The sequence below is a fragment of the Sceloporus occidentalis genome, unplaced genomic scaffold, assembly GCF_023333645.1.
Source record: "Sceloporus occidentalis isolate IW3139 unplaced genomic scaffold, rSceOcc1.0.p SCAF_84, whole genome shotgun sequence".
In the NCBI taxonomy this organism is placed as follows: Eukaryota; Metazoa; Chordata; class Lepidosauria; order Squamata; family Phrynosomatidae; genus Sceloporus; species Sceloporus occidentalis.
In genome coordinates, this window is record NW_028317064.1 from 2172413 (window position 1) to 2193282 (window position 20870).

The 20870-nt window shown below is 40.6% G+C and overlaps 1 protein-coding gene across 5 annotated transcripts in view; it reads left to right on the forward strand.

Moving 5' to 3' along the window:
• Nucleotides 1-20870, forward strand: part of LOC149285097 (catenin alpha-2) — a 581118-nt gene that overhangs the window by 407242 nt on the left and 153006 nt on the right. For all 5 annotated transcript variants that reach the window (XM_089495822.1, XM_089495823.1, XM_089495824.1 and 2 more), the window contains one exon: nucleotides 4805-4957. In XM_089495822.1, coding sequence (XP_089351948.1) covers nucleotides 4805-4957 — 153 coding nt within the window. The remainder of the gene's footprint in view (nucleotides 1-4804; nucleotides 4958-20870) is intronic.

Below are 20870 nucleotides of genomic sequence, written 5' to 3' on the forward strand. Positions count from 1 at the left end.
AACATTGTTTGTTCGGCTGAGCCTAGTGGGGGGGAAAAAAAAGAAAGAATTTCAGGTATTTTATTGGGTGGTATTGAAGTAAATTGCGGAGAAACTTCTGCTGCCTCAAAAATAATGTTTTTAATTGTGTTGTATTTATCATAAATACATATGAAAAAAAATAAGAAAAGGAGAAAAAAGGAATAATAGGATTTTGGGTTCCTAGTGGTTAATTGCTTTGATAATTAACCATAATTGTAGTTAAGATAATGCCTTTAAAGGCATCATCATGTGCACTTATCATATATATATATATATATATATATCCATTAAAGCTGTGGGGTGAATGCCGTCATCTCATACAGTCGTTACAATTAAGATATGCTTTTGTCAGCCCTTTTTTCAGGGCACAAATAGTGAAACCCAACCATGTGGTCGGACGTTGTGCCCGTAAACAAAAGCATCAGCTTCCATTGTGTTAACAATGACTAGCTCCACAATAATGACTCGGCTTATAAACAGCATTATAGTTCGTAATAAGCAAGTCACAGACACGCTGCTTTTGTCATTGGATGAACCGAAGCGGTAGGAGAAGCTTCCGTAATTAACGGACCTGCTGCGGATTGCGTGAATTTGGAACAAAACCATACCGGTCGACTATTGTCGTCCCCCTCTTGGCGTTCGTTGGGTTATTTGATGAATCAGAATGATTACGAAGTCAACGTTTTAAAGTCACTTACGATGGTTTCTGAACCGGAAAAAAACAAACAAAAAAAAAAAAAACCTGTAAATTTTGAACAAAAAAGGTATATGCCAAATTACAAAAAAAAAATATTAAAAAAATTGTTAGTTTCCAAAATAGTAGACGTCTCGGGTGAAGGTTCAAAGCAGCAAAGTCCTTTAAGGCAAGAGGTAATGATTTGGGAAATTTAAGGGAGAATCCATCACTTTTTGTCTCCCAAATCCTTTATTCTACATTTGGCAATGTCTAAAGGTGCTTTCGCAGTAATGTAAGCAATATATCTATATGACAAGGGTTTGGCTAAATATGTATAGCTTGGAGAAGAGAAGAGGGGAGGGGGGTGTAGTAGAGATCATGATCAAAAACTAGAGGGCCAGAGACTTGGATGTTATGTAAGGAAGTTTTTCTTTACATAGAAGATGGTAGATAGGTGGAAGAGCCTTACAGCAGAGATGGTAGAGGCTAATACAGTGAGGGAATTTAAACATGTATGGGATAGGCCAGGGGTGTCCAAGTTTTTTCTGCAGTGGGCCAGAATTGTATATGAGCAATGTTTCTGGGCCTAGAAAGTTTTGTGACTACAAATTCAGAATAATAAAAAATGAAATAGTTCTATTTATTCTAGGGATGCACCAAAATGAAAATTCTGGACCAAAACAGTACATGCTGGTACAGGGTGGCTGTAAGTGATGTGCAGACCCCATACTGCTGGCAGCATTAATACACAAGGGGGGCAGCTAGCTGGGTTTCAGCATGATAGGAGTGTGATTGCTAACAGCAATCACAGTCCCATCATGCCTAGGTTCCAGCACTTACACATCCATGCTATCACACACACACTCATTCATTAATACATGTACTCATTCATTCACAGATTCATTCCCTTAATCACACACTCTCATTCAAACCCACCCCCTTACCTGCACTGCAGCTCCTCGATGCCGCTCACAGACTTCAGCAGGGGGCGCGGCCTCCCTCTGCGTTCTCTGGTACTGCATAGAGGAAGCAGGACTGGAGCAGAGTCATGTGATGTCACGTGAACTCTGCTTGGTTCTGCTTCCTCTATGCAGTACAGAAGACCCTCCCACAGGTAAGTAGCAGGGCTTCTGTTGTAGCAGGGCTCGAGGTGCGGCCCGCGCAAAATCAGTTGCTGGGCATGTTGGACGCCCCTGGGATAGGCAATTAGGCATATGGCTAAGGACTGGTTTGCGACTTTACAGCAGGTTGCTATTTCCAAATCTTCATACCAGACTTTCCAGTTGACTCTGTCTTGGCTTCCAAACGTCTTGAGGTTTATACTAAGAAAATAAAAAAGCAAAGAAAAAAACTTAAATTTTTAATCATAATTAACTTGCGCATCCAACCACCGGCGTTGGCCACCCAACATTTTCCAATAAAGTAAGAAGCGCGAGTGCTTTGGTCGTTTTCAGAAGTTTAAAGAGAGCAGCAGCACCTTGGGCTGCGTTCCCCGATTGATCGAGAACCCACAGCCATGCGCGAGGCGAAGGCTTTGTTTAGGAGTTCAATGATGTTTGCGTTCTCGGAACAAACTCTGGAAAAAGTTTGACATTGATTTTTGTTTATGTTTAAGGAAGTCGGGAAATTTCTACCATCATTCTTAGTAATATTCCACCCCCCCCCGAGCATCTGTTTCTGGCGGTAGAACAGGTGCTTAATCTTCAAAGGTTTGTAGTTTCTCATTAAGAATACATTTTGGATGTGTCTGTTAATTCTATCGCTGAGAGCCATGGTTGGGCTTAATCTCGCTCATTAATACAAATGTGTCCTGGCAATCTTAGCAAACACACGTATTAACCCCTTAATGACAAAGCCCGTACATGTACGGGCTCAAAAATGCATTGTTTTCAATGGGTTCAGGGACCGCCCATTGTCCTTAAGGGGTTAAAAAAAAAAAAAGGACCCCTTTTGAGTTATCGAGTTCTAAGTATATGATCTGGGTTTAGGAACGCTCTTTTATCCGGGACGGCATGTTGCGGACTTATGTCAATATTTGTAAAAGTTTTGGGTAGGCGTTCTAAATTTTTCTATTTTCGCTACAAAAAAAAAAAAACCTAGCCGTAGAAAGACTTGGCCACAATACTGAACAAAAAATATATCGTTTACAACGAAAATGTGCCAAAGCCCCCAAATTAACACCCTTTAGGAGTGAGGTGGAAATGAGGGGACTGAATAGAATGTTATGATGTTTTACAGTCTAAGGAACCAAAGCCAAAATTGTTTAATTTACTTTATCTACTCGAGGACAGCTAATGATAACGGGGAAGTGCTCGTTAACGACTTATTTATTTGTGATTATTATTTATTATCATCATTTTGGAAAATGATCACTCGTATTGCCATCTTGTATTTAATTGAAGCCAAAAGAATTCATTGCAGAAAGGGGACTGAGCGGTGCGGGAACGGCCGTCTGGCTCACTGGGCAGATGCTTGGCGGGCTGGTGGCCATTAGAGCCACATACTTACTCATCCCGCCACTCTGTGAGTGTAAGAACGAATGAGCGGTCAAGTGGTTTGGTGGCCACTAGCTTTAAAGTGCCAGGGCCACCTAATCATCCACAGTCCGGCCCTGGGAGTGACACATAAATGCAACATCTAGAAAAAGAAAGAGAGGGTTTTGTGGGTTCCAATGATTACAAATATTTTACTTTATTACAACCGTAGCAATAGCATGAGGACTAGACTTGGGCGCTGGCGAAAAATTTGTGTTCGTTTTCGGGGGGAAAAAATTCTACGTTTTCAACGAAATTCGTCCGCCTCCGTCTTCGGTTCTGACGAAACTTGTCCAACATTTTTGTTTTCAGAGAATCCCCTTCATCCTTCTGGTTGCCATGGAAACAAGAACTAAACGCGTAGAAGTTGAATTAAAAGGATGAGCTTCTCCTCTTCTTAGTGTAGTTAAAATGGCTGCCGCGGCGAGGGGACAAATTAACCAAGATTTTCGTATTGCGCACATTGTTTTTTCTTTAAATTTAAAAAGTTCGGCACGAAAACACAAGTCTAATGACGACCTGGAGATGTGTCAGCTGTCTACACTGCAACCTTTAAGATGCATGCGCAGTAATACGAGAGAAGGTACACCTTGTTAGCCAATGGAGAAGACAAATGCCAGTATACTTTTTGCCGATGTGATACCTTTAATCATGGATAAAAGTCAAGATTTCAGGAGACTACGGTCCCTTCTGCTGACATGGCGTTTTCTAAGTACAGTAACAGGTTAGGTTCTCATGACCAGCCAACATTGGCTTTTAATTTTATGTACAAGTCAGTGCTGTAACATTTTCCAAGTGTGAGAACTAGATGGGCATGAATGCTCATTCTAGCTCAATTTTTAAATCCTGCGCCATTGTTGCTTTCCAATGTGAGGTTTATTTTTAAGAGTCTCTAAGTAGCCTCTGGTTACAGAGTTTAGATGAGACCCCAAAATGCTCAAAGTATAATCAAACTTTGAATTAAACTTGTCTACCCATTAAGGTTTGTGTTGGAACAAGTTGGTAGTTGATTCCAGTGATTAAGGCCAACTCGGTTGAATTGGGAAAGGTTACAATGGAAGACGTTGAGTCAAGTTAGCAATTGTGTTGAATAAAGGATCAAACTCCGCAAAATCCAGTTGACAGATCAGGTGGACATTAATTGACCAAGAATTGGTCAAGTGCTCAGTAAATCAGAGATACTGACAAAGTCAGGTGGCCCTGGCACTTTGATGACCCAATCGCCGCTGACGGCTGAATTTGCCCGATGTGGCATGTTTCATAAATAAAATTATTTCAGGCTTTAGCCAGCAGGCCGACCTCCCTGCCATAATTGTAGCCAGGAAACTTTGAGGGACTTGTATTCAAGCTCTGTGTATTCTGTATCCATTTAGGTACAGACTAGTCATAAATATTTCCCTATATCGCTCTACCTCTTATCTTTTGATAGCACTTAACGGTATAATGAAAAGTCTGCGCTAATAAAAACTGTTCCAGAAGTTCTAATCTAAACAGTTTCGTTTTGCTAATCTATATGTTAAATACTTTTTCCATTAAGCAGAGAATGTTCTCATTTTGTAACCTTGTTTTACAGCTTCGGAAGGCGGTGATGGACCATATTTCTGACTCCTTCCTGGAGACTAATGTCCCCCTGCTGGTTCTTATTGAGGCAGCGAAGAGCGGTAATGAAAAAGAGGTGAAGGAATATGCCCAGGTGTTCCGTGAGCACGCCAACAAATTGGTCGAGGTAAGCCTTTGTTTCACATCAAAAGAATGCCTTTCATCTTTCATGGAAGGCTCTGAAGTCAAAGTCCCGGTTAATGTTTTATTACTCTTTATAGTAATGATTCCCATGCAGCCGACTTCCATCTTTTACAATTCACGTTAACAAAAATAATTTTCTGCTTTTTTGCCAAATGCATTCTATTGAGGTTTGTAGAATCCATTATAAGTATATGGTACGTACTGTCCTTATTTACATTAACATGTAGAGTACCACGCGTGCTGTTTAACCTGTGCATCATATCTGTCTATCTATCTATCTATCTATCTATCTATCATGTCACATATATGTCATAATATTATTGTTTTTTTTTTATTATTTTATAGTTTTAAAAAACTATAGTATTCTAGTTTTTTTTTGTATTTTTGTGTTTTTTGGATTTTCTCCTCTAATATGTATTATAGCGTCATAAACAAAGTGTACTATTAAAAGAGAACTCATCATCTTTTTTTTTTTTTAAAACAGTTATGTCTTCAGGCAGCTGCATTGTATGAGTTCTCGCTCTGTTATCTGAGCCAAGTCTACTAGACAAACACTCCGACTCCTTATCATACTGTTTTATGGAAAATAATAGAATGGCTCGGTCTTAATCACTCAGCTGGACACACTGACTAATGAAAGTCTATGGAGGAATGGACTTCATTGCTATAAAGAATCAAAGTACATTGTATTCAGTGCCTGATTTCCCTTAGATTAGGCACACGACATAAAGCAATATGTTTTTAGGGAACGCTAAGTAGAGGAGCCTAACGGTAGCACTGTCTATTTCCAACTACGGCCCTTCTAAGTCCCTTCTATGATTTTTTAAAAAAATGTATTTATTTATTTACGTATCTGAGACCGGTTGTGCTCATACATAAGTGTTACAGTGTTTAGGTGACGTGCAAAATTTTAGAGAACCTTAGATATTCTTTAAGGTGTAACCTGATGACATCATCAGATATAATTTATCATTCAGTATTTTCACTGGCATGCTAACAGCATCATGCATTTGATATAACATGTCGGAATGTATTTATTGTTTGAACCATACATATCACGAGCAAACATGATACTTCTCTATGAAACATTGGAGGAGGGGTACATCCTTTATTAGTAATTATTTCCCAGGCTTCATTTCTGCAGATGTTGGTAACACTGGCATAACTACAGGGGTCCCAGCGGTCGCAGCTAGGACCCCTGCAACCCCTTCTTCCCGTCTTCTCGTACTGATATAAAACCGCACCGATCCAGGTTGGAGGGCCCTTTCTAAACTATTTTGAACTGGCACGGGCGGAAGATGGGATGTATGTATATGTGTGTGTGTATGTGTGTGTGTGTATATATATATATATATATATATATATATATACATATATATAAGCATGGATGTGTACTTTTGTGTGTGTGTGTGTGAGCATGAATGTGTACTTTTGTGTGTGTGTGAGCATGAATGTGTACTTGTGTGTGTGTGAGCATGAATGTGTACTTGTGTGTGTGTGAGCATGGATGTGTAAGTGGGATGAGATGGAGTGTGTGTGTTAGTGAGTATGAGTAAGTGTGTGTTTACATATGTTTGACAGGGGTAGCCTCGACTCTCGGGCTAGGTCGTCCTAGATAACACCCCCCAATAAAACACAGACACCACATGTGGGATGAATAAAGGCCACAGCCGATTTATTAAACGTCATTGCCACGCAACCTGTAAACATAAAAAGGTGCATTAACACGGCGATGACCCAAAATACCATAAACACCCGCAAGCTTGCCAGGACCAACCGGGGCCGAACCGTAAGCATCACCTTATGGGAGGGCATACCATGATGCCCCTCCCCCACCTGAGGTTCCAGCAACCGCCCAGCCAGGAACCTCCCACCGACCTTGAACACCAGTGGCAATAACCACATAACACCCCCCGGCAACCTGGCAAGCTACCGCCCCCCGGCTGTGACAAGATCCTGAAGCAAAACAAAGAAAATTAGTAAACAAGGTCACACAACCACGTGAAACATCACAAAATAAAGGGAGCGAGGGTGGGACAACAAAAAGCCCCGAACCCCCTTAAGCCCTGTCCTTATATACCCCCTTTCACTTCCTCCCCCTCCCCACTGAACTTTCTTTGACCCCCTGACCTAGCCCTGCTCTGCATCCCTGTCAAGGCCCCCTCCGTTCCATTCAGACTACGTGGGCATCATTATGTTGGAAGGAGGAGGGCAAGGAGCAAAAAGGCACAGACTAGCTGTTGAAGTTGAGGGGCCGGGGGGGTGGGATTTTCACATCAGAGCCCCGTGGTTTCTAGTTATGCTCATGGTTGGTAGATAAGTGGAACGGCCTCCCAGCAGAAATAGTAAAAGTTAATAGAGTAAGGGAATTAAAACATGCATGGGATAAGCATATGGCTCCTGAATCTAAGACCAACAACTGATTAAGGTTTGAGTCTTTCTATGAGAAAACCAGGCAGAATAGATGGGGCCGAATGGGCCTGATCTGCCGTCAGATTCTAATTCTATTTTAAATGAGAATATATTTTATAATACCTTCTCTGCAGATGCCGTGCATCAAGTACTAGGAGAAAGAATAATATTGGGTAGGTAATGATTCCCGTAGCACTTGAGAGCCAGAGAATGAAATTATCAGTTTGCTGCTTGTTGCTAAGCAGCAGAATTCTTTTTATTTTAAATAATAATAACGCTATAATATCTGTCTAAAAGTATTTTTATTTTCTACATCGTTGGCAGCTGTTTGTCCCCCGGAGCAAAATAATGTGACAGGTTCATCTTAATGAATTATTGCTTTTTATTAATTAAGAAAACATAGCTATTATACAGTAGAAGTTGCATATAGGTATAAAAGAGTACTTGGGTTGTGAAGGGTTAAAGCTGTAATTGGGCTGCGTATGTTCTAAAAGTGAAGCCGAAAACCTAGGGGGGGGGGGGTTAGCCCTATGAAGACTACCAATGTGCTTCCAGTGGATTATCCTGCTTGATCAAATGTACCATAGACTAGGGTCGTATTATTACATAGCCAGACCCGCTACGGAGGACAGGCGATCCCGCCGGCAGGGAAACTTTAAAGAAAATCCAATTTTGTCCATTTAAAAAATCCAGCGCAGACGGGGTTAATGTTGTAAATGGTTATTGTAGCTGGAAACGGCTGATTTTTAATGGAATCTCTTCATAACCGCACAGAGGCCCTTTATCACTCCCATCACTCCTGTGTTCCAACGGACCCTTTATCACTCCTATCACTCCTGTGTTCCAGTGGCCCTTTATCACTCCCATCACTCCTGTGTTCCAATGCACCTTTATCACTCCCATCACTCCTGTGTTCCGATGGCCCTTTATCCCTCCCATCACTCCTGCGTTCCAACGGGCCCTTTATCACTCCCATCACTCCTGTGTTCCAACGGCCCTTTATCACTCCCATCACTCCTGTGTTCCAACGGGCCCTTTATCACTCCTATCACTCCTGTGTTCCAGTGGCCCTTTATCACTTCCATCACTTCCATCACTCCTGTGTTCCAGTGGCCCTTTATCACTTCCATCACTCCTGTGTTCCAATGGCCCTTTATCACTCCCATCACTCCTGTGTTCCAGTGGCCCTTTATCACTTCCATCACTCCTGTGTTCCAATGGCCCTTTATCACTTCCATCACTCCTGTGTTCCAATGGCCCTTTATCACTTCCATCACTCCTGTGTTCCAGTGGCCCTTTATCACTCCCATCACTCCTGTGTTCCAATGGCTCTTTATCCCTCCCATCACTCCTGTGTTCCAACGGCCCTTTATCACTCCCATCACTCCGTTGTTCCAATGGCCCTTTATCACTCCCATCACTCCTGTGTTCCAACGGCCCTTTATCACTCCCATCACTCCTGTGTTCCAATGGCCCTTTATCACTCCCATCACTCCTGTGTTCCAATGGCCCCTTATCACTCCCATCACTCCTGTGTTCCAATGGCACATTGTGTTCATTGACCCCAAACTTTTGAACGTGGGAGTCTTGTGTGTGACCTGTCCATTTACTGTAGATACATATTTATAAAGTAACAATATGTTTAACGGTGCTGCACAGCAGAAGTCAGGAATAGCTATTTCCTTCTCGCCATAAAACCCTTCAATCAAGACTTAATAAAATAATTAATTTTTTTCTCTAATACATACGTTTCCGAAGACAGTGACAGCGGGAAAAGGTGAACAGTGTCAGAAATCGGAGAGATTTGAGCCTCTTAATAATCCATGCTGCTACTTATTAGCAAAAGGTTGAAATTTCCATCAGCTGAAATCTCTACTATTGTCAAAGAACTCTTTAATAAAATAAAAAGAACGGGGCATTAAGGGTGATATGTTGTGACCCTGCGTCTAATAAAATAAAGTGAAAGCAGCAGGTAGCGAGGGCCTTTGTATATAACATATTTTATTCTTGTATTTCAAAGTAGTAAAAATTACTTTTTTTGTAAATGGGCTTTAATAGGTGCAATATGTAATTATTAAATATGTATTTAAAAAAATGTTTTATTGTAAATAATAACAATAAAAATAATAATAATTTGTAATAAGAATTTATTTTTATTATTATTTTATGTATTATTTTTATTATTATTACTTTATGATTTATTATTTTGTTATGATTTCTTTTATTTTATTATTGTTTATTAGTATTAGTATATTATTATTATTACTATTTTTATTATTTTTTTATGATTTATTATTTGTATTACTGTTTATTATTATTATTATTACTACTATTTTTTCCTTCTGCACAGATAAGGATTTAAGGGGTTATATTGAAACTGAACACAACACACGGTAAATGTGAATTATTAATAATAATAATAACCATAGATGTTGCCGCAGACAGTATGTTGAATATACGATTCCTTTGGTGTCATTGCCGCCTCTGCTGGATCCCCGCTTGAAGATCGGGGCGGTAGCACAGGGCGCCAAGAATCATCTCTAATCATCGGACGAGCCGTATCCGAGTTTGATTGATTACCAAGCGCTCAATGTGATTATTTGGCACCCTTGGAAGATCTCTAGATTTGGGAAATGCGTATTTATGTACATTTTCCCCCAGTGTGATTAATACTAACTTTTCTTCTACTTTCTATAACTTTTTATTTCTGTTCTCTCTGTGCTGCAATACATAAGAAACATAGAATTGTTGGCAGATCAGACCCAACCGGCCGTTTTTCCTGCTGACCTTAGTCAGTCGTTGGTCTCGTCTTAGATCCAGGAGCCGTATGCCCGTCCCATGCATGTTTACATTCCCTCACTATATTAGCCTCTACCACCTCTGCTGGGAGGCTGTTCCTTACGCATTTCCTCTTCTGAAGTTCACTCCCTTCACCCTTGCAAAAGCCGCACGCACCAATAAACTACAATCAGCAACTTGACAGACAGAGATAACTTAAAGGGGATTTTATTCTGTTTTATTCCGTAAGCACCATTCTATGTACTCATTCACTCTGCAGAACTGGGGAGAAAAAAAATACAATTTGTTGAAATAACGAAACAGAAACATCATTATGTTAGTTTTGCCACGCTTTGCCACAAACCCCGGCTCCACTTAAGGAAAATAGTGTTTCGGCGCTCGCTCTTTTGTGGCCCCGTTAATAATTGTATTTAATACTTTATTTTCCGCGCAGTGACATTCCCTGCCGCCGATAACTCTCTGTTATGTGAGATAGGGACGCGTCTTCAGGCTTTTGTCAAAATGACAGATTATTCCCCAAAACTAAACTTTGATAAAACGCAATCATTATTTCCCTCGTAAAACATATTTTGTTTCTCCCAAATAGAGCCTGCCCGTCCGATTCGGTGCTATTTCTATCTTTTGAACCTCGTTTTATGTCTCGCAGCTCTGTAAATTCTATGGTTTTTGGGTTTTTTTTGCTCTATAGGTGTTAAGAAAAATGAAATGTATGTCAGCGTTTTGCATGTTTGGTTGGAAACCAGTGTATCTGTATGATGATAGTATGACATCATAATAAACCAAATACTGAGGATTCATATAACGGGATCTAACTCTCCGGGTCAGAGCCGGACTGCCTGACATCACTCCATACAGAACCGGCGTGCCGCTCTGGCTGTGCTGTAGTGTGTGGCCAGTGGCTGGATGTGCCTGGCCACACGTGACCTGCTTCATGTCATATCCAGTCATCGGGCCGCGATGATGTCATTAGGCAGCTGTTGGCCTTAAAGTACCAGGGCTGACTGGTCTGCCGGCAGAGCCTTCATGTCCTGCGTTGCATTATTGGACATTCCCTGCTAAAACACCACACCTAGCTTTATCTTTATGGCAATGCTAATGAAGTCCGTTCCATAGACTTTCATTAGTCACAGTTTCCAGCTGGGTGATTAAGACTGAGCCATTCTATCGTTTGCCATAAGACAGTATGATAAGGGGTCAGAGCGACAACTCATGCCAGCGGCCAATATGCAGCTTCCTCAAAACCTTATATCATGCAAAAAACTCACAATATTTTTAAAAACGTATTTTTTTTAATCTTTTACCAGTGATTAAAAAACTATGATGAGAGTTCCTCTTTAATTCAGAGGACAAACCGGGAGCTGTCCGTGGTCCTGAATACTGCTTTTATCCCTTTTCAAAAGAAAAAGGAAAGAAAAAAAGTTTTTTTGCAGTTTATCCATTCCAGTTTCTACTAGTTAACGAGTTATTTACTAACGTAATTGAGCTCTATTAGAAGATGGGTAATTGAGCTCGTTATCCCCGCGTTATCGCACACTTCCTTTATTCTGTTATTTAAACTCTCCCCCTTTAATAGTTTGAATGCTTTCAAATGATCTGAGCACATACCTTGCTGGTTAAGCAGGATGGAGTGACTGGTTTTACTGGTTCCGTTGCATTTCTATTAAGACGTTCTAACAGATTATTTTAATATGAATGAGTAGTTGGTCTCCCCCTCCCCATCCACGCACAAAACTTTGTTTTTCTTTAATGAACGTAATGATCCGAAATGTGAAATGAGCTGCTAAATTAAGAATCAACTGCTTGTATCCCGCTTTGGTGAACGGGCAAACATTATCTCTGAATGGGGCTGCCTATAGAGGCAATGACCCACATCACCTGTAGTGGATATATATATATATATATATATATATACATATATATATACACATACATACATACATATACAGTATATACATATATATACATACATATATATATATATATATACACACACACACATTATATATATATATAAAGCTTCCCTCCTGTGCTGTGATATAGATATACGGTATATATATATATATATATATATATATATATATATATATATATATACATACACAGTATATACATATATATATATATACACAGTATATACATAATAAGCGTCCCTCTTGTACTGTGCTACACACATATATATATATACATATATATATATATATATATACACACACACACACACGCATTATATATATATATATATATATATTATATATAGCACAGTACACGAGGGAAACTTATTTCAAAGGAGGAGAAATGTTTGAACAAGAGGCCATTATATAAAACTAGAGGGACAGACGTTTAGATGTAGCGTGAGAACGTTTTACTTTACTGAGAGAGGGGTGGATATGTGGAACAGCCACCCAGCAGAAGTGGTAGAGGCTAATACAGTGAAGGAATTTAAACATGCAGGCTCTCTCTAAAAATGCACGTCATTCCTTAATGGTATTTTCTGCGCAGACAAAACCTTCTTTAGTTAACTTTCATGAACCAAAAGCACTCGCATTCCAATCAATCACCTAAACTCCCATTAAATGCAAAAGAGTAGCATCAGCCAATCACAAAGAGAACAGGGGGCGTGGCACTGAGAATATACAGGAAGTGTAAAGTCTGCTTCCTGCTACCACTTCCTGGTTTGAGTAAAGGGGAGGAGCTAAATGAGACACACAAGTCCCATGTTATAACCCCAGTAACCTGCATTAAAAAAACATCAAATGAAATTTAGAGATTTTATAACAGAAAAAAAAATCTATATTTTTAATATTAATTTAGCACATTTCACTGTTTTATTTCACCCCCTTGTCATTTTTTTTATTCATATTCAACCTTTTTTTAAAAATTTTTTATATATATATATATTTCTCACTTATACGCACAAAATATGTCTGCCACGAATATTGCGCTAAATACCTTATTTTTTTAAAGAAAACGCAGAAGCGATTAAAGTGTCAACAGACATTGGGGGGGGGGATAATATAACGTGAGTAAGTAATTGGAGAAATCCCCCCCCCCAAATATATATAATTTTTTTTGATAAAAAAATCATGGGAATGCGGCGGAAGAAAATTATTTCCACTTTACGTAAACACAAAACTTAGTTTCCTCCGAAGCAGCGATCGGGTTGGCAGCAGCGGCGAATTTCAATTAAACTCAAGCAGTGGCGCGGTACAACAGGGTGCCGCTACTACCGGCACGCGGCCACGGATAGGCATCGGCGTGGAGTATGCGGCTATGATCGATTAACAAGCCCTCGGGATCGTTATTCGGCTCCCTGGGCAGGACAGTAGAAACATCTAATGGCTTTAGTAATATCTTACCCCCCCCCCCGTAATCGGCGGCACAGAAGCGTCATATAACCCCCTCCCCTCCCCCACCCCTGTAACTTGCTTGCTAATACCATTTTAATTTTGTAGAATCTCAGCAGAAAAGGGTTTTTTTTCTTTTAACTAGTAAAACCGTAAAAGGAATATATATTTTGCTGAAATAATATAGTAATGAGTAGGTGGTTTTGCCTCCCCAAACCTCGAAAGAATGTGCCAGGTTCTGAAATGGCCTCCGGTTTGAAACGTGACTAGGGGGAAAGTCAAAAGGGGTTTCGGCAAACATAAAAGGACGGCGGGGGGAGGGGTGAAAGCGCGTCCCTTTGTAGCGATAAGCATGCTGCGTGCGCTTGTTCTTTTGCATGTTGGGTGATTAACGCCCCGATAGCTATTATTATTATTAGTATTATTATTATTAGTATTATTATTGTTATATTTTTTTTAATGATGTGGCATTTTTCTGGCTTTTAAATGCTTGTTTTGTTTTCAGAGCTGACATATCTATAAAAAGGCTAATTCACATGCGCAGTGGGGTACTTACCCCCCAGCCGCCCCATCTATGGCTGCCGTCCCGACCGCGGAGCACCGGGGTATGCCGTCGGCGGCCGTCAGAGCGGTCTGCGGAGGACGCGCCAACTCGGCGTAACCCCTTTAATGTAAATGGGCTGGTTTGGGAGATCAGAGATGTCCCTTGAACCCGGCCGGTTCTGCAGCGGCTCACCGGCTTACCTGGGAACATTATGAGCGGACGCTAGGACTCTTGAAATATTAACCCTTTAATAGCCAAATGACTCTAATACTGGTCTTCATTATTTCATTATTTGATGCACCTGCATTCAAGCAGGAATATCAAGCATATTGTATAGTAACTTAGCTTACAGCAATCAAGCTGATTAAAGCAGGAAAAATAGGCATACTAAACGGGCCAAATGACTCGTATACGCCGCCAAATTCTCTTTCTAACCGTAAGAGTGTCATTATAAAAATCCCCACCCAACATTTTGTTTTATAGAATACCCCCTAAGTAAGAGAGTTGTAAATCACTTCATAGTTGAATGCGATATTTCCATGCTGCGGCGTAACTAGAAACCACAGGGTCCTGGGGTGCCCTGACTTCACATATAAACATGCCTTACAGTGCCAAGTTTACCCACAAACAGCTTGTCAGCGCCTTCAAACAGCTTGTGCCATCTCTGCCCCCTGTTTGTCTGTGTCATCTTTGCACCAAACAGCTTATCGGTACCCCTGCCCACTTCACGGTGTGTGTGTGTGTGTGTGTGTGTGTGTGTGTGTGTGTGTGTGTGTGTGTGTGTGTGTGTGTGTGTGTGTGTGTGTGTGTGTGTGTGTGTGTGTGTGTGTGTGTGTGTGTGTGTGTGTGTGTGTGTGTTCGTTCGTGTTCACTTCCTGCCTGCTAGATCAGTCAGACATATTACCTGCACCCGGCGGCTTTAAAGGGGCGGACAAGTGGTTACACCAATGTTCTCATGTATCCATGTTCTGTCTCGCCGGTGCTTATATAACTGTGTACGAGACGGCGTAATATTTGCTTGTAGTATTTAATTCTAAAGTTTTGCATGCTGTTCCTGAGCAGACAGTACTCGGAGCGCAGTGACATCTGCCATTGGTAATCGTCTATTATGCGAGCTCTGAATGCCTCTTTAGCAAAATAACCGATAAATCATTTCCTTTCCTCGTAACTCCTTTATTTCTCTGAATTTCTAATTATCTCTGGAATTTTCAATATTGCAAATTCTGTGTATACTCCGCAAAAAAATAAATGAAAATTGATTTTTGTTTAGGTTTATATCAGGTTAGACTTAATTTTAAGTAATATTTTTGTTTTCTCTCTCTCTCCTCTCTTCTCTCACCTCTCCCTCTCTCCTCTCTCCCTCTCTCCTCCATCTCTCTCCTCTCCCTCTCTCTCTCCTCCATCTCTCCCTCTCCTCTCCCTCTCTCTCTCCTCCATCTCTCCCTCTCCTCTCCCTCTCTCTCTCCTCCATTTCTCTCTCTCCTCTCCCTCTCTCCCTCCTCCATCTCTCTCCTTTCCCTCTCTCCTCCATCTCTTTCTCCTCTCCCCTCCATCTCTTTCTGCTCTCCCCTCCATCTCTGTCTCCCCCTCTCTCTCCTCACATGTATATAATATTTGTATGTATAGGTATTGAATTAATTCGTTTAATGTATGCTACTCTATACTTCACTACTATTTAGTCGTCTAACACGTTACTAACAGCTCGTTGACGCACTTTATTTTAAAGTTGTCAAGGTCATAGAATGAGAAAAAAAAGGAGATTTGTGGATTCTCTATCAAACTGTATTAATAGAATTATTCTGACTTTCGTGCCGTTAAACTTTATGGGGCCACTGATGCTGAACATGGATGAGACTCCGCGGTATTGAGTGATTCTCCAAAAACCATTGGAACCTGAAAATATCATTTTATTTGCATATTTATTGAGCTAGATTGAAGGTATGAATTGAAAAAAAATATAGTTTTTTTCTTCTTCATCATCATTTTACCCTTTTCCTACTATGTTTTAGTTTCTATAGGCCCCTACACGTATTTTATATCTAAGTGGGTAAACTATTGTCGGTGCCTTAAATTACTTAAGCTAGGAAGAAGGATTAATTAGGTTTTGCTGGAAATAATTAAAATCAGAAAAATTAACCCAGATATAATAGCAATTGAAATAAAGTACTTTTTGGCCCGAGTAGAACCCACACCATCGAGGCCAGTGGGACCATATTTTAATGGCGCATGACTTAAATGATTGTGTGATTGGTCAGCTAAATCACTATAAAATCAGAACTGGCCAATCGGCAAACATTTCTTCCCTGCTCTGGCTTACATGCCTATGAATATGTGTATGACATCATACCTTCCCTCACGCTTAAATTACATTGTCCTGGGCAGGTCAGTCCCAAGGCACAAATAAGGTCTGATGCAAAGTTTAACAAGTGTTTTATCACCATGGCAACCAATGGAATGTTTTAATTATTACGAGATAAGGGATAAGACCTGTTTTTCAGAATCTAGTGATCATCGTTTATCATTTTTATGCATTATCCCTTATTGAAGAAGCCAACGTTATTTTCAAGCTCTAGTAGGATATTTTTCAATCCAATATTTATTTTGTCACGGAGCTGGCTAGTCCGACCGACTACCTCCGCTGTCTTGTGCTTCCTTAGCCTGGGACAACACACTTTCCCCGGTTCTCCAGTCACTCGCCGAGACTCAGTGTCGGGTAAAACCAAACGCAGACTCATTTATTTCTCACAAACAGGACTGGATATATCCATCAAAACACACATTAACATAAAACAAGATATTGGGACACAAACCGCCCCCTTAATCTGCCTCCCAGAGACAACAGGGGCAGTAACGGGATTAACAATACAATAGGGGGGGGGGGGACTGATTTATACAACATTAAACTGAAAGAATGGCGGCCTCTCCCTGGTGGCAGATCCTGGCTGTCTGCTGGAGATAATCCCCTCAGCCAGTGATGAGATGATACTGCTGGGGGTAGCCACAGAAGCCTTTACAAACCCAGGGCCCATAGTCAATAGGGAGGAGGCTGGCAGTCAGGCCTCTCCAGTGGCCCCAGTGATGGAGGCTTCCGTCACATTTTGGAAACCAGCTTGCGAGTGAAAAGTTTCAGGCTGCTTTCTGTGTGACGGAGGCGGTCTTAAAGGGACAGTGTCATACAAGTATGAGTCCAAGTAGCCAACGCCATAATATTGTGCCAAGCTAAAGCTGCATGGTTTAGGCTTTTTGGGACGTTCCTTCAAATTGATCATCTATTCATTTGGTAGAGCAGCCAATTATACCCCCCCTATAAACACCTTCGACCTGCAACAATGTATCCCCCTCACAAGCAACGCCCGTCCTGCCAACAAACCGTCCAACATTTCAGGTGTCCAAATGGGACAAGAGACAGGAACGGGCCAAATAGCCACCCCAGAAGCTGAGGAAGGAAACCGGGACCAAAAATGAGGGTCTCCGCTGCGACAGCCCAGACCTTCATTGGTTCTTCACCTCTTTGGGCCAGTCGGTGGAGATCAGATGACTTCCCCAACTGGCTCGTGACCCTCCCTGCCCGCAGAAGCGACACTTCCCGAATATTCTGACAGCTGATATTTTATGGTTGCGTTCTCAGATGAGAAGAAAGAGCTTTTTTTTTTTTTTTTTTTAGCTAGAACGTGCAATTAGGTAACAAAGAAGTCCTTGTGCATTAAAACTATATTGTCAACTTTTATTTCCAACAATCAGTACGTGGGAACGGATTTTTAATGCAAAATCAGCGTTACTCCAAATTCTTTAACCCCCCGGGAACCCTTTTTTAGCAATATCACTGAAGCAGGCGTACGGAACGCGTCTCGTTCCAAAAACGACGGCCTTATAAATGTAAATAACCTCGTGTCATGGTGATATGACATCATTTGTGCTCTATGCGAGGAAACAGTAATTCATAGGCAAATAATAAGAATAATAAAGTGTTAACCCCTTCATGGCGTGATCCTGGGGTCGTCGTATAATCAGGGAGAATTATATATTTGATGTAATGCGGAAATCCTGAACTCTATTAGTAAACCAATTATACTGATGGATTGTTTTAATGGGTAACGTGGAAACCGAATACCATCTATCACAAGTGATTTATAGACGGTTCAGCCGCTGATCACAAGTTCGTACCTCCCAACTTCTACCTTCGGGGACACCGCGGGGGCAAAAATTTAGAACAAGAGGGTATAATCTAAAACTAGAGGGTCAGAGGCTACACTGGAATGTAAGGAAGGTTTACTTTACTGATGGGGGTGGTAGATAGGTGGAACAGCCTCCCAGCAGAAATGGTAGATTCTTATACCTGTGTGGGGATATAAACATGCATGAGATGAGTATGGGTCCATCTATCAGACTGATTAAGGTCTGAGTCTTTACACCCGGGAAAACGGGGCGACTAGATGAGCCGAAAGGGTCTGTATTTCCTAGAATCGTGATTCTAGATATCATCATTGAGATTATATGAAAGAAGGACAGGGGGTGGGACGTGGAGACATAAAATGGCCTCATACATAAACACAATTCAATATAACACTTAAAAGTAATCACCGTGACACCTCGATCAAGCCGTGACCCTGAGCGGGACACCAAACGCCCATGGAAGTGCGTACAGCGTCGCATTTTATTTCGTACAGTCCTCGCGGGTAGTAAATCTATTTCTGCGGCGGGCGATAAATGGCCGGCACGTCCTCGCCGTCGTAGCCGTGTCATCTTTTGTATTCAATGCCGTCTAATCTAGCTGGAGTACCCTTAACTCCCGTGTTTGGAGCCATCACCTTGGATTTGTCACATGCAATCAATGCAAACATTACAAGTGATTTGTGATCATCACTCAAAGGAATAAATAAAAAGGGTAGCTGATTGCGAGGCAACGTGTAGTGCTGTGCATTGTAACTCCTTGCTAATACCTTCTAGTGTTTAGGATTTAAATTGTGCTTGGAGGGCAGTAGATAAGTGGAACAGTCTCCCAGCAGAAGTGGTAGGGGTTAATACAATGAGGGGATTTGAACATGCATGGGATCGGCATATGGCTCCTGAAACTAGGAAGAGAACAATGACTGATTAAATCTTTATATCAAAACACTTTTTTTTAACACTTAATGTATATTATAAAAAAATACCCCCCCCCCCCGAGTTAATCTGTTGACATATTTAAACGATTCAATCATGGCTGCTCTCTACGTTCACCTTTCCTGCGGTTACATACTAAGCACATTTCATCTACAATAACATATATATATAGGTAGAATGTTTAAGTCATGTATAGGTCTCTGCTTTCTATCCTCCATACCTCCAAGCTCTCCCGGTAATGCGTGAGACAGTCCTGAATTGGAAACACAACCAGTAGTCATGTCTGCCATGAGCCTCAGCTACCCCTGTCTCTTTTAGCTGAGAGACCCTTGCCAAGTAAATTAATTTTTTTTTTTATACCATATTTTTCCTTTATAAGTTTAACACTTTTATGCGTTCCTTATTTATTTATATATTTTCTTATTTATTTATATATATATATATATTTTCTTACTTATTTGCATATATATTATTTATATATATTCTTATTTATATAAATATATTTTATTTTCTAATTTATATATATATTTATTTTCTTTTTATATATATATTATTTTTTTTTTCCTCTTTATTTATATATATTTTTTTTATTTTTTTATATATATATATATATATATATTTTGCACAGAGACAGAATATATTGAATAGAACATTCAAGCAGCAAAACAATTTAGACACAAACATTCGGAAAACATTCTGCGCTATTAAAATCCCATTTGGATCTTGTCTCTGTCTTTTTGCTTCAAACATCCTATATGTGTTTAGCGGAATCATTTGTAGTTTGTGCCTTAAATGACTATGGGCGAGAATATTTTTATTTCATCTTCCAAATTTCGTATTTACAGATCCGTAGCTCATTTTATCTCCGTAGGATTTCCAAGTTTAAAACAAATCAATTTCTAGAAGCCCTTTGGAACTCCCGGCTGCAGGAAGCCTCATTAGTAGATGGGCGAGTTTGTGTGAGTTTGTGTGAGTTTGTGTTAGAGTGTGTGTGCATGTGTGTCCATGCAAATAAAAAGAGTTCTTCAAGAAGAAAATAAGAAAAAAAAGCCATTTATCGGTAGAAATCATGCAAATAGTTATATTTTATATGAATATACAGAAGCCTTTGCTTAAAATATATTCACAGAAATAATTAAGATCAATAGAGCAATTTCACATGTGTGCAAGGTCTTTGTATAATCCATTTAACCTAAAGGGACAGTTTAATGTCTCTGACACCCAGGGGCTGGCCCAAGACATTGAGCTGCCTGGGACCAAAGATGAAATGCTGCTCCCCCCTCGCCAAAACCACATCCACCAAAATCACACCCGAACCCAGACGGACACACATACATATACCCAGACACACAGGCCAACATACCCAGACAGACACACATACATATACCCAGACACACAGGCCAACATACCCAGACAGACACACATACATATACCCAGACACACAGGCCAACATACCCAGACAGACACACATACATATACCCAGACACACAGGCCAACATACCCAGACAGACACACATACATATACCCAGACACACAGGCTAACATACCCAGACAGACACACATACATATACCCAGACACACAGGCCAACATACCCAGACAGACACACATACATATACCCAGACACACAGGCCAACATACCCAGACAGACACACATACATATACCCAGACACACAGGCTAACATACCCAGACAGA